This window comes from Aspergillus aculeatinus (assembly GCF_003184765.1).
Source record: "Aspergillus aculeatinus CBS 121060 unplaced genomic scaffold BO66scaffold_17, whole genome shotgun sequence".
NCBI classification, from domain to species: Eukaryota; Fungi; Ascomycota; class Eurotiomycetes; order Eurotiales; family Aspergillaceae; genus Aspergillus; species Aspergillus aculeatinus.
This window is the reverse complement of record NW_020291486.1, coordinates 381,511-393,499: the sequence shown is the minus strand read 5'-3', so window position 1 is coordinate 393,499 and position 11,989 is coordinate 381,511. Positions and strand designations below refer to the sequence as shown.

At 55.2% G+C, this 11,989-nt stretch overlaps 8 protein-coding genes across 8 annotated transcripts; 3 read left to right on the top strand and 5 right to left on the bottom strand.

Moving 5' to 3' along the window:
• Nucleotides 1-8: 8 nt before the first annotated feature.
• Nucleotides 9-1,972, bottom strand: BO66DRAFT_347405 (FMN-dependent alpha-hydroxy acid dehydrogenase). Its single transcript, XM_025644617.1, has 5 exons — nucleotides 1,749-1,972; nucleotides 1,600-1,658; nucleotides 297-1,533; nucleotides 172-245; nucleotides 9-114 (listed from the first exon to the last, which is right to left on the bottom strand). The coding sequence occupies exons 1-5, from the start codon at nucleotides 1,774-1,776 to the stop codon at nucleotides 28-30; spliced, it is 1,485 nt and encodes a 494-aa protein (XP_025505220.1). The 5' UTR covers nucleotides 1,777-1,972; the 3' UTR covers nucleotides 9-27.
• Nucleotides 1,973-2,688: 716 nt separating this feature from the next.
• Nucleotides 2,689-3,184, top strand: BO66DRAFT_400554 (uncharacterized protein; the record flags this gene model as incomplete). Its single annotated transcript, XM_025648726.1, has 2 exons — nucleotides 2,689-2,697; nucleotides 2,786-3,184. 2 exons carry the CDS (start codon nucleotides 2,689-2,691, stop codon nucleotides 3,182-3,184), a joined length of 408 nt encoding a protein of 135 aa, XP_025505219.1.
• Nucleotides 3,185-4,116: 932 nt separating this feature from the next.
• Nucleotides 4,117-5,444, bottom strand: BO66DRAFT_371885 (NAD(P)-dependent alcohol dehydrogenase; the record flags this gene model as incomplete). Its single annotated transcript, XM_025645474.1, has 2 exons — nucleotides 5,351-5,444; nucleotides 4,117-5,262 (listed from the first exon to the last, which is right to left on the bottom strand). Exons 1-2 carry the CDS (start codon nucleotides 5,408-5,410, stop codon nucleotides 4,117-4,119), a joined length of 1,206 nt encoding a protein of 401 aa, XP_025505218.1. The 5' UTR covers nucleotides 5,411-5,444.
• BO66DRAFT_56914 (uncharacterized protein) lies at nucleotides 5,314-5,772 on the bottom strand. Its single transcript, XM_025653411.1, has one exon. It carries the CDS (start codon nucleotides 5,727-5,729, stop codon nucleotides 5,493-5,495), a length of 237 nt encoding a protein of 78 aa, XP_025505217.1. The 5' UTR covers nucleotides 5,730-5,772; the 3' UTR covers nucleotides 5,314-5,492.
• A 323-nt stretch (nucleotides 5,773-6,095) lies between these two features.
• Nucleotides 6,096-7,602, top strand: BO66DRAFT_347396 (D-mandelate dehydrogenase-like dehydrogenase). Its single transcript, XM_025644616.1, has 7 exons — nucleotides 6,096-6,246; nucleotides 6,308-6,406; nucleotides 6,475-6,589; nucleotides 6,642-6,758; nucleotides 6,816-6,898; nucleotides 6,960-7,241; nucleotides 7,293-7,602. Exons 1-7 carry the CDS (start codon nucleotides 6,166-6,168, stop codon nucleotides 7,509-7,511), a joined length of 996 nt encoding a protein of 331 aa, XP_025505216.1. The 5' UTR covers nucleotides 6,096-6,165; the 3' UTR covers nucleotides 7,512-7,602.
• Nucleotides 7,564-8,474, bottom strand: BO66DRAFT_390953 (2-oxo-4-hydroxy-4-carboxy-5-ureidoimidazoline decarboxylase). Its single transcript, XM_025647138.1, has 3 exons — nucleotides 8,041-8,474; nucleotides 7,871-7,970; nucleotides 7,564-7,817 (listed from the first exon to the last, which is right to left on the bottom strand). Exons 1-3 carry the CDS (start codon nucleotides 8,442-8,444, stop codon nucleotides 7,773-7,775), a joined length of 549 nt encoding a protein of 182 aa, XP_025505215.1. The 5' UTR covers nucleotides 8,445-8,474; the 3' UTR covers nucleotides 7,564-7,772.
• Nucleotides 8,475-9,154: 680 nt separating this feature from the next.
• Nucleotides 9,155-9,601, bottom strand: BO66DRAFT_437414 (uncharacterized protein; the record flags this gene model as incomplete). Its single annotated transcript, XM_025650994.1, has 1 exon — nucleotides 9,155-9,601. One exon carries the CDS (start codon nucleotides 9,599-9,601, stop codon nucleotides 9,155-9,157), a length of 447 nt encoding a protein of 148 aa, XP_025505214.1.
• A 766-nt stretch (nucleotides 9,602-10,367) lies between these two features.
• BO66DRAFT_56859 (SDR family oxidoreductase) lies at nucleotides 10,368-11,936 on the top strand. Its single transcript, XM_025653410.1, has one exon. It carries the CDS (start codon nucleotides 10,490-10,492, stop codon nucleotides 11,687-11,689), a length of 1,200 nt encoding a protein of 399 aa, XP_025505213.1. The 5' UTR covers nucleotides 10,368-10,489; the 3' UTR covers nucleotides 11,690-11,936.
• Nucleotides 11,937-11,989: the final 53 nt, after the last annotated feature.

Below are 11,989 nucleotides of genomic sequence, written 5' to 3'. Positions count from 1 at the left end.
AAGTTTATGCTGGATTATATGATATGTCTACAACTTGGCACGGAACACATTTCGTACACTGTCGAGCCCTGAGGGACCATCATAGATTTGTTGCTCAACAATGCGGGTGTTGATCTGTTTTTGAATTATGAGTTAGAAAGTTGCGGCGAAAGGGAAAGCAGAAGGACTTACATGCTGAGGGCCCAGGTCCTCGACCCTTTCGACACCGAGCAAGCGCATGCAAGTCTTGGTCTCGTCGGATAGAACTAGAATCGATGATTAGTACCAATGTAGCCAAGCATCAATGAGAGTCTTACTTTGCAAAGTACGCTTCACACCCTCAACACCACCGGCACCCAGACCCCAGAGTGCCGGCCGGCCAACTCCAACTCCTCTTGCACCCAAACACAGAGCCTTGACAACATCTGTGCCACGGCGGATACCGCCGTCAACCCAGACTTCCAGCCTATCAAACACTTCAGGGCAGTATTTGCGGATCTCCAATAATGTGTGCACCGCCGGAGGTGCAGTATCCAGCGCGCGACCGCCGTGGTTCGACAGAATGATACCCTTCACTTGTGGGGTGTGAAGGGAGGCAATGTAAGCGTCCTCGTGCGTCTGTAGACCCTTGAGAATGATGGGCAAATCGGTCTGCGTGGCCAACCACGGCAGAGTCTCCTTCCACGTCAACGAAGGATCGGTACCAGCGAAGAGCTGTCGGCCCACGCCGCCTAATTGGGCCGAGTCACCCGAGGACTTCTTGTCGGCGGCCATCGCGGCGCTGGCAACCGGTGCCGACGCCCCGACAGCATTCCCGCGTTCGTCGTCTTCACGCTTCCCGGGCACCGGAGCATCCAGGGTGAGAACGATGAATTTGAAGGCCTTGAGCTTCTTGATGCGCGCCAGCATCGCCTCGCTCTTTTTGCGATCCACCTGCACATATAGCTGCCATCCGAACACCTGGTCCGGAGCGGCGTCTTGCACAATCTGCTCTGGGGTCATCGATGCATTGTTGGAGACGATCTGCATCGCACCAAAGCTGCGGCACGCTTCCGCAATACCTGCCTCGCCAGCGGGATGGCCCAAGCGCGCCATGGCGGCGGGGGAGACATAGATCGGCATCCCCAGGTTGTGGCCCAGTAGCTTCGTATCCAGGTCACACTTCGTGCAGTCCACAAATACGCGGGGGCGCAGAAGGATTGACCGGTAGACTTCTGTGTTAAAGTGTTTGGTGACTTTGTCATCTGAGGCGGAATAGTAATAGGCCCAGGCCTTTTTGCTGATGTTTTTGGTGGCGACTTGTTCGAAATCGTCCATGTTCAGAAGGGACTCCATTGGTGGCGGCCCTTCTGTCTCTGCGGCTGCTGGTGCCGGCTCTGCTTGTACTTTGGGTAGGGTGTCTGCGTTGATAGTCCCCAGGAAGTTTTCGGGCTTGAGGTTCTCCTCCAGAAGCCCTGGAGGATGGATTGGGTCGTATTCTTCGGTGGCGTCTTTGCCTGCGAGCTTGAGGATGATCTTGGCACCGCCAGGGTGATCAGATAGAAAGTTGGTGACCTTTCGCAAATAAAGTCAATTTTTTGAATCATGAGCCTTGACTAGGACAATTGGGGCTGCTCATACATCGTAAACCTTTCCGTAGAGGATCACCCAGCAGCTCTCTGCGGTGTTGTGTTTTGCGACTAAAGGGACGTTAGCCCTCATTGAACTGTTGCTCATGTGAAGCACGATTGAGTGTATCGTGGTGAGTTGCTAGTCGCTATCCAACATACCTTCCGCCGCATCGAATACCTTGCTCATCGTGACGGATCGCAGAGCTCAGCTATCGGATTGAGAATAAGAGACAATGAAATGAGCAGAATGCGGAGAAGGAAAGAGAGGGAGAAGCAGAAAAGGAGGAGAAGTGAGGAGAAAAGGCAGCGTAGCCAAGGAGTGAGAGTCGGACCGACATGCAGTTGCAGGCCAAGCAATGGATGAATGGATGAATGCAATGTCCAGACCCCCATTTTAGTAACCGAGCAGGAAGAAGTACGGGTTGATCGGCTCATTGAAGACCGATAGCAGCGGGCTGATAAGCGTTCTAAGGTTTCAAAAGATGGGGGAGGCGGTGGCTCTCCGACCGAGTTGGGTAATCTCGATAGCCGACGGGTTCTGGCGTTGAGGATTAGAGACGGGAGAATCGTTATTGGTGGAGAAACCCAGTAGGCTGACATCATCGCTTCCCGCTCCGTTCAAGGTTCACTTTGTTACTGCAGTGCAGTCCTTCTTCTGACTTACACAACTCCAACAGGGCTACTTACCGATGTAACTAGTCAAATATCTCTATATCAGCTTGAGCTATGTTCTGCAAAAACTGTGTGGCATCCCGAGACTCGCCAAACATCTTCAACACTGTCAACACTGCTTAATTTCGCAGCGTGTCGTTGAAGATGGTCTGATGCAATATCGCGTCTTCCCAACTAAGCCACTTCCAGCTGCAGCAGGTCCACGTGAGCGGCAACAAGAGAAAAAGAAACTCGGCGGTCAACCAGCTGACACTCTTTCCAGTTGAAAAGAGAATGCGTTCAAAATCCCCCTGAAAAAGTCGGTCTGCCAACAACAAGAGACGACTCTGACGTCGGGAAGCTGTTGCTGGCACAAATCACTCTTATCCGTGCCTCACCCTGCTCCATCGACGAACCACATCAGACACCACCTGTATGACGCGTCGCAATGTTTGAGGTGCGTCAAAGAACTAACCCGGGCCTCTCAATCCTCGTCCTCGATGACAAGTTGCTGGTCGCATGCTGATTCCAAGGACTACTCACAGCGTCGCGCCGCAGATCGCTACCGCCTGCGAATGCACCGTGCCCGCACGGTAGCACTCACCTCCGACGAGATCGTGGAAGTCCGCGCCGCCCAGCGCACCTTCGAAGGCGCCTACGTCCGCACCGCCCTCTCGCAGTTCTCCTTCGCCCTCGTCGTCCTGAAGATCTTCACCAGCGAGTTTTACAGCACGGGCGCGTTGTTCGCCATCTACGGCACCGGCGTGCTCATGATCGGCCTCTACCGCCGCCAGCAGGGCAACAAGCAGTTCTTTTCGGAGCTCGGGGAGGATGGGATCAACCGGCACAAGTTTCGAACCAGCGGGAATGCGGTACTTATCCTCACGGCCTTGAGTATCGGGGCGTATGCTACACTGATCGGGCTTACATTGAGGTTGAACTGATAGCGGGATCCTCGGTCGGTCGACGCAGATCTCTGGCAGTGCTGTATCGACGAGGGCGGTACGAGTGTAGTAGAGGGGATATGCCCAGGGCTAGATGCGAGAGCATTCTCAGGGGCCTTCGCGAGTGCTCTTGGGTGACCAGCGCTGCGGACTGGTGACCAGGGCATATGATGACCACTCAACTGCTGCGACAGGTAGAACGTAAGGGCTTGGCAACTCAGATGGTGGAAGACGGAAATCTGGTACTACTGTTACCACTGGCAAGTGGTGAAGAGAGCACGAGACAACTTACTCGAAGTGTGTCGTTCTGGGGAGATCCTCGATGGCGATTACTAGCCTCGCAACGTCACACGACTGTGCACAGCCTATGTCGGCTTGTGATTTGAGGCAGTCCATTCGTCACGCCAACGCATTTTGCATCCCACCTTTCCATGGCACATCAATGACATAAATCCCTCAAAAAGGGAGGGAAAAGACTGCCGGGAATAGGATTTGAACCCAGATCTCCCTATGGAAACCCAGCCGCGTATAGTCAAGGACTTGACGATCTGCTGCCTGTCATCCCCGCCTCAGGCAGCAAAACAAGGCCTCAACACGGTCACGGCTGTGTCACTTGCCTTTTCTTCTCCACTTCGTTGTGCTTTGATGGTATTCAGCCTTAGCGATCTAAGCATCTGGGCAGTAATACAAATCCACGACATCTTGAGTCGATCGAAAATATCAAATCACTCTGGTTCATTCTATCTTCACCTGGGTAGGCTCAAACTGATTGACAGCTATGATAATCTCTATCTCCATGCAAACATCTACACCACCATGCATCGTAACACCATAATCGCTCGCCGCATCATAAATTTTTCATGCCCCACCATCTCCCGGGTATAATCATAAGAGAACATACAACAAATCAAACAGGAAAGAAACATGCCCGCTCAGCTCTCGATAACGACCTTAACGACAGGCTTACCCTCTTCATCGACACCCTTACCCGCCAGCGAGAAGGCTCGATCCCCATCCGCAAGCTTGACCCGGTGCGTCACAACCTGCTGCTCCACGGTGTCAAACTTCCCGCTAGCCATCAGCGCGATAGCAGCGGGGTACGCATAGCCGTCATACCGGAAGACCCCGATGATATCGACCTCGCGCAGGGCGGCCGCGCCCACCGGCAGGGTCTGGATGGGGTTCCCCATCCCGATCTGCACCAGCACCGCACCGGAAGCCGCAGCATAGATGCCGGCCTGCACGCAGGCCGGCACGCCCGTGCAGTCATACACGCGGGCGAAGCCCGACGTCGCACCGCCCGCCTCCTTCAGCGCCGCGGCCACCCGCTGCGCGTTCTGCAGGGCATACGTCGTCTGCTCGGCGTGCGGCGCGTCCTTGGGGGGCGGCGGCGGCGAGCTGGCGGGATCGGCCTTGGGGATCAGGGCGGTCTTCAGCCCCAGGCCCAGCGACTCGGCGATGGCCAGGCGCGAGGCATCAATATCGGCGACCAGGATGGAGGAGAAGTTCTCGGAGACGGCCAGCGCGGCGGCCAGCAGGAGGCCGATGGCCCCCGCGCCGAAGATCAGCGCCGGGGTTTCCTCGCCGACCGACTGCGCGAGCGCGACCTCGTCCCGCGTCGGGGGCCGCGACCGCCGGATCGCGTGCAGGCACACGGCCAGGGGCTCGACCAGCGCGCCCCCGGCGTACGAGACGCTCTCCGGCAGCTTGTGGCACATGTCCGCCGGGTGGTTGGTCAGCTCCATCAGCGTGCCGTCTAGGTGCGGGAAGACCTTGGCGCTGCTGCGGAACTGCATGTTGAGGCAGATGTTGTAGCGGCCCTGGCGGCAGAGCGCGCATTGGCGGCACGGCAGGCCGACCTCCATCGCGACGCGGTCGCCCACCTGGTGGCTGGTCACCTCGGGCCCGATCGCCGTCACCACGCCCGAGGACTCGTGGCCCAGGCACATGGGCGCCCGCACGACGAAGTCGCCATTGCGCCCGTGGGTGTAGTAGTGGAGGTCGGAGCCGCAGAGGCCGGTGGCGCGCACGGCGACCTGGACTTCGTTGCCTTGGGGCGGAGACAGGGGTCGGGATTCCTGCGGTGGTGGTCAGCTGCGGTTCAACTGGGTGGTGGGTGTTGTTGTGATGGGAAATGCGGGGTTGGATGTAGTTGGTAGCACTTACTAGACGAAGGTCTTTGGCGCCGTGGAGGACGAGCGCTGTGGTGGTTGTAGGGGTAGCCATGGTGAGCTCAGTCAGAGACTTGTGTGAGGAACGTGAGAGTGTCTCTAGACTGGAATGGGAGGAGGGGAGGAGCACTCATGCTTTAATTTGACTCAGGTGGAGAGATGAGGGGATTGGGAACTGAAGCGGTACCCGGCGTGGGGTCAGCCCGGACTTTTCTCCGCGTCGGGTTTTGATCCCGTCTCTTCAATAGCCGACGTATTATCCGCGCATAGAGGATGTATAGTACAGTATCAGTATCTTCTTGACACACTGGCAAAATACACAGCAGTCTAGCATGAACAGGTGGAACAGATGAAAGAGAGCTAGACAGGCACATTAAACTCTAGCTACAGCTATATTTACTCAGAGTTTCAACTGGGAAAACCATTTGAAGTATCTTGTCGGACAAAGGACTGCCTTTGTCCCCAGTATAATACAGTTCTGTCCCAGTAATGTAACCCGCAGGTAATACGCAACACAACCCCCACGCGATCGCTGGAGCAAGACACAACCAAAACAGCCAGTCGCTGGAACTTGATTGAATAGGAAGGAAATAGGCAAAGCTGCGATGGGGTCATTGAGAGACAGATAATGAATAATCACATGCGGCTCTTGAGTTCAGTAGTTAAGTTAACTTTCTAATCTTGCATTTCTCCTCCTCTCCTTCCTTCCTTCTTCTCTTCTCTTCATCCTCAATCGCATCTCGCAATTTCTCCCACCAAGATTGAATTACCCCGCGCACACCCCTCTTTCACACCTCCAACTCTGACATCATGCCCGCCGCATTGTTGATCGGTGCAATCACCCATTCCCGCAAGGAATGGGAAGATTTGTCCTCCATTCTTACCCTCAAGGTGAGGAGAACGAGCGCATGCAACCACCAAGGCGACCACGGATTTAATGCGTTCGATCTAGGAATTCCCCGAGGGCACCCGCGACGACTTCATCCGCAATTGCAAGGAGGGCCAATACGACGACGTGGTCGCGATCTACCGCTCGAATACCTCCACAAAGGTACGATCTCCCCCCCTCCCCCCCCCCAATCTTTCCATGAAACATACCAACGTTTGATGCTTGGGTAGTTCACCGGCCCCTTCAACGCAGAGTTGCTCTCCGTCCTTCCCAAGTCCCTCAAATACATCTGCCACAACGGGGCAGGCTACGATAACATCGATGTCAAGGGATGCACAGAGAAAGGTATTTTCCCATGCTTGCTGGTAGGCATCAATTGCTGAAGACCGGGGCTTAGGAATCGCCGTCTCGAGCACCCCCGTCGCGGTCAACAACGCCACAGCGGATGTGGGGATCTTCTTGATGATCGGCGCGCTGCGCCAGGCTTATATTCCGATTTCTTCGCTGCGCGAGGGTAGGTCATTCCGCACTCGAGGGGTGTGAAGGTTGATGCAGATATTAATTCGAGTAGGTAAATTCCTAGGACAAACAGGACTTGGCCGTGATCCCCAGGGTAAGGTTCTGGGGATTCTGGGCATGGGAGGCATCGGTCGCGTGAGTTGCTGTTATTACCGGGAAGACGAGACGAGTGAAGATTGCTGACCTGGGCGGATAGGAAATGGCCCACCGTGCAAGAGCCTTTGGCATGAAGATCCAATACCACAACCGGTCACGGCTGTCTCCGGAGCTCGAGGGAGACGCGACGTATGTCTCCTTCGATGAGTTGCTGGCCACCTCCGATGTTTTGAGTCTGAACCTGGCGCTCAATGCGTCGACCCGTCACATTATCGGTGAGAAGGAGTTCCAGAAGATGAAGGACGGGATTGTGATCGTGAACACGGCCCGTGGAGCGTTGATTGACGAGAAGGCCTTGGTTGCTGCGCTCGAATCCGGCAAGGTAAGATACTCCCTCGAGAATGAAGGTTGGATTGCATGTTGATGATCACAGGTTCTGTCTGCCGGTCTGGATGTCTACGAGAACGAGCCTGAGGTTGAGCCGGGCTTGGTCAGCAACCCTAAGGTGATGCTGCTGCCGCACATTGGTACCATGACGTACGAGACGCAGCGGGAGATGGAGCTTTTGGTGTTGAACAACCTGCGGTCGGCGGTTGAGAAGGGTGAGATGATCACCTTGGTGCCGGAGCAGAAGGAGGCGTTCGGAAAATAAGATGCCACAGTTAAGAATGACGGACTAGATTGTCCACATTTTTGGTGGGACATGGGAACCAGCGTGTATATAGATATAAAGAGAACTTTTCATCCCCATTGCTGTTGTTAGTCGTTGAACGACCCAATACATTCTTGGTCACGTCGTCGCATTATCCTAGTGCAAAAGTAATAGGCGTTTCTCGAATTGAGAAATGATCGGTGACCTGATACTGAGTTGCATTTCAAAAACTTTCAACAATATTCAACATACAAGTCAACCCTACTCCAACTTCCGCGCGCGATCTTTCGCAATATCACACATAGCCTAAAGCATGCAATTAGCATCCCTCCACCACAAGATTATCCCCGCCAACATACCTGAATAGTCTCCTCAACCTCCACCTCCGCATCCCCCCTATCAATCCTCTTCCGCATCTCCTCCATAATCACATCCCTATCCCTCCCATTGACAAAGGTCCTAAATCGATCAGTTAGCCCCCCTCAGCCCCAAGAAACCTAACCCCATCAGAAAAAAAAAATAAACGTACACAAACCGCAACCCCGGGAACTTCTCCTCGTACTCGGCATTCAAGACCCGCAGTCGCTCCGCCTGCTCCTCCGCCCCCGTGTTCAGCTGCGCTTGCTCCTTCCTGCTGAGCTCGCTCAGATGCTCCGTCGGGCCGGCCTTGGGCCGTCCCAGCCGGGGATGCGAGCCCAGGATCCCGTACAGGATCTCGCGGTCCTTGGAGGAGTCGGCCGCGGACAGGGCCGACATGCGGCCGCCGACGGCGTCGATCAGCCTCGCGTAGCTGTCGAAGGTCTGGTGGGCGAGGACGGGCGCCATGAGGGTGTGCAGTTCGGGCGACGGCTCGAAGAGGGTGTCCAGCACTTGGAATTGACGGTCTTGGGGCTCTGACGTCAGGGTTGCGAGTGGGGGGAGGGAGCTGGACATGGTGGGTGTGTGTGGATGGAAACGGTTGGGATAAGGTGGGTGTAGAGGGGATTGAGTTCTCATACAGATAAATAGAAGACGGGGTTCCGATCCAGATCAGATGCTGATATACTCGTGCGGCCGCGCGGTGGTGGTCCCCACGTCGGCCGTCTCCGAGCGGGTCTAGCCGAGATCGCGGCGATAGTGATTGATGCTCTTATGTACTGTCCTCGGTAAGAGTTGGGCGCTCTGTCTTCAGCTTGTACTGGCTGAACCACTCGTTAGCGCTGAAGTCCTCTACACTGTATATGATATAAGTGCCTCTCGGAGTAATAGCCTGGGATATGCAGCTCGTGGCCAAACACGAAGCTAGTCTTGACATTCTGCTCATTTGTATATAAATCAGAAGCATGAAAACAAAAAAAACGAGAGAATCCCGTAGAAGTCAAAGCACAAAGAAACAAAATATCAAAACTGAAACGTTACAACTCCAAATCAACGTAAACCAGCAGCAGCAAGGTCAGCAAGCACCCATGATGTTGAATCCATGATCTGTGACACCGCAGCAGACAAAGTGCGCTTCGCGACCAACCAATGAGAGACACTTCCCCAGACGCGTCGAACAACAATTGAACGCGTTCAAAGAACCCCTCGCTCACCACTCAGTGCAAAGTGAGCATCACTGACAACGGAGTATCAAGCCCATTGACTCGATACCTTCAAATCCCATATCAACCCTCATACAGTCCGTTATCAACTCCCGGGGAATACCTGGAGGGATCCGCTTGGTTTTCACTGTAGCCGCACCAAGAATCATCGTGCACAAAACTGTCCTGACTATCAGCCCATCTAGGCCGACCCTCGTCTTCTTCCACATTGACTGTTTCGGTACTCATCTCCTCTCTCATCTCCTCTTTCTCCGCCTTTTTCTCTGCTTCTTTCTCCCCCTCTCGCTTGCCCACCGCGTTCACCTTTGCATTCATCTTTGCGTTCACCTTTGCGTTCACCTTTGCGTTCACCTTTGCGTTCACCTTCGCGTTCACCTTCGCGTTCATCTTCCATCTCCCCTTCTCCCAAGATTCCTTACTCAGGGCTCGCGATCGCTTTCGGTTGCGAGCCCTCTGCCGCTGCCCCGTCTCCCGACATGGAATCGAAGTTGGGCGAGAATCTAAAGTCATATTGCGCGATATACTGTTGGTGTATGTACAGTATTGATGCCCGTTCCGAACCTCGTAGAGTCGTGCTAGTCTCAGTATCCACTTCCTTATACACAGGTACTAACCTCGGTACCCGAACGAGAGACCACAGCCTTTCCAGAAGACGATGTCAGTGTAGAAAGAAAAATGCCCGAGAAGACAGAGAAGCACTCGTTTTTATACACGAGATACTGGCCAAGCTAGTTAGTCATGCATGCGCTGGCGGCCGTGGCCCGTGGCGGCCCAAAGGCCGTGCGGGCCGCGGGCCGTGACGTAGTGTCAACTTGACTCTCAGTCACAGAATCTACGTAAAACTTACTGGAGTCTATATTCTACAAATGTGCTTGATATTAGGCATCAAGGAGGGCTACAGCAGGCTGAATAAGGGCGTGCCGGAAAGGTAATTATGGTAGTGATCTTGACTCATAGGTCCTGCGAAGCACTATTCCTCCTTAGTGGATTAGGACCTTATTCAATAAAATACTCGAATGCAGTCTGGCCTCCACACCTGACTGCCTTTGATGAGACTAATGTTTCTATTTGTCCTATTTGTCATCCCGCTTTCCATAGAATAGTATAACACCTAGTTTCGTATCACTCTGTTGCATCGTTAATAGTGTAGTGGGATGTAAACAATGCTCCTCAAAGTTTGTCAAATATCCTGCTATGTTGTAGCATATAACTTTAAGCAGTACTCGTAGTCAGCTGAACCAGACCACAAGGGACTTCCTTTATCAGTGACCGATAAGCGAGAGGTGTCACGTGCCCGGTCGGACAGCTGCGGGGAATGCGTCCGGGGAAAATGCGACAGAATGACGGCGCTCGTCCCTGGCAACACGCGGAGTGCGACGACCTCCTCCTGCCTCCTCGATGGATCTCTACGCCTCCCCTCCGAAGTCCTCTACCAACCCAATCTCCCCCTCCGCCGCCACCACCCCAGCCCCCCGCGAGCCGAAGCTCCAACTCCCCTCGACCACCGACCCGCCCGGTCCCCAGAACCCGCCGCGACCGCTCGTATGGCTCATCTTCGGCGCGACGGGCCACATGGGCCGCTCCCTCGTGAAGACGGCCCTGAGCCGCGATGATCTGGTCGCCGCCGTGGGCCGGACCTTCGAGAACAGCCCGGAGGCGATGCGCGACCTCGAGGCCGAGCACAAGAACTGCCTGGGCCTGCTGTGCGACGTGCGCGCCCGCGAGACGGTGAAGCAGGTCATCCAGCGGACGATCGCGCGCTTCGGCCGCATCGACATCATCGCCAACTGCGCCGGCTACGGGGTGATCGGCGCCTGCGAGGACCAGGACGAGTACGACATCCGGGACCAGTTCGAGACCAACTTCACCGGCACCCTGAACATCATCCAGCTCTCGCTGCCGCACTTCCGCGAGCGGCGGGCCGGCCGCTACCTCATCTTCAGCTCGACCTCGGGCGCGCTGGGCGTTCCCGGCCTGGGGCCCTACTGCGCCTCCAAGTACGCCGTCGAGGGGCTGATGGAGAGCATGCTGTACGAGGTGGATCATTTCAATATCAAGACCACGCTGGTCGAGCCGGGCCATATGCGCCGGGATGACACCGGGGACTTGGTTTCGGATCATATGCATCGGGGTTTGTTTGGTGGCAGCGGTGGGATGGGTACCAATGAGCATAATCTGGCGTCCCCACTGCCGTTGTATGGGCATTTCCTCGTCAAGCCACCCAGCGAGCCGTATAATATCTCTACCTCGCCGGCGGCGCATGCCAAGAGGATGCTCATGTGGCTGGGCGATAAGCAGCCGGCGAGTGCGGTCAAGGCGGCACATCTGGTCTGGCAGCTTGGGCATTGCTCGTACCCGCCCTTGAGGCTGATCTTGGGGACGTATGCGGTGGAGAGTATCCGGGATCGGCTCAAGTGTATCATCGAGGAGATCGAGGATTGGAAGTATTTGAGTTTCCCTTCGGCTTCGGCTGCGGCCGGTGAGCAGCAGCAACAAGCACAGCCCGGGGCGGCGACGTTGGGAGGGAAGGATGCAGGTGCCCGAGGCGGGGATAGCAGTGGTAATGGACAGGAGAATGAGGATATGGATATGAGGTGATGAGGAGTCACAGAACTTGATATCTCTTTTCACTGGAGGTCACACCAAACCACGCCTCTGGCGCAACCCCGGCTTCGACAGTTCGTCTTCGACAATGAAATCTGTTGTCACGCAATCGATATAGGGACGATGCTTCAGAAAGCATGCTTCGTCATTCGATGGGGCAATTGGGTAAGACCACTACGACATTGTGTATGGGACTCGGGTTGCAGGCTTGGCTCCATTCCAACTAATAGGACCTGTTGGCTTTCGGGGTTTCGCGAAGGCACTAGATCCTATAGTCCTTTTCTCTGACGAGGA

Bases quoted from the DNA above. Each gene is read 5' to 3' on its own strand.
- BO66DRAFT_347405 (XM_025644617.1), bottom strand. From the start codon at position 1,776: ATGAGCAAGGTATTCGATGCGGCGGAAG. The intron at 1,659-1,748 runs GTATGTTGGATA...ACGTCCCTTTAG, and splicing joins GGTATTCGATGCGGCGGAAG to TCGCAAAACACAACACCGCA. The intron at 115-171 runs GTAAGTCCTTCT...ATTCAAAAACAG, and splicing joins AGGACCTGGGCCCTCAGCAT to ATCAACACCCGCATTGTTGA.
- BO66DRAFT_56914 (XM_025653411.1), bottom strand. From the start codon at position 5,729: ATGTGCCTGTCTAGCTCTCTTTCATCTGTTCCACCTGTTCATGCTAGA.
- BO66DRAFT_347396 (XM_025644616.1), top strand. From the start codon at position 6,166: ATGCCCGCCGCATTGTTGATCGGTGCAATCACCCATTCCCGCAAGGAA. The intron at 6,247-6,307 runs GTGAGGAGAACG...CGTTCGATCTAG, and splicing joins CCTCCATTCTTACCCTCAAG to GAATTCCCCGAGGGCACCCG. The intron at 6,759-6,815 runs GTAGGTCATTCC...TAATTCGAGTAG, and splicing joins GATTTCTTCGCTGCGCGAGG to GTAAATTCCTAGGACAAACA.
- BO66DRAFT_390953 (XM_025647138.1), bottom strand. From the start codon at position 8,444: ATGTCCAGCTCCCTCCCCCCACTCGCAACCCTGACGTCAGAGCCCCAA. The intron at 7,971-8,040 runs GTACGTTTATTT...TGATCGATTTAG, and splicing joins TTCCCGGGGTTGCGGTTTGT to GACCTTTGTCAATGGGAGGG. The intron at 7,818-7,870 runs GTATGTTGGCGG...TGCATGCTTTAG, and splicing joins AGGTTGAGGAGACTATTCAG to GCTATGTGTGATATTGCGAA.
- BO66DRAFT_56859 (XM_025653410.1), top strand. From the start codon at position 10,490: ATGGATCTCTACGCCTCCCCTCCGAAGTCCTCTACCAACCCAATCTCC.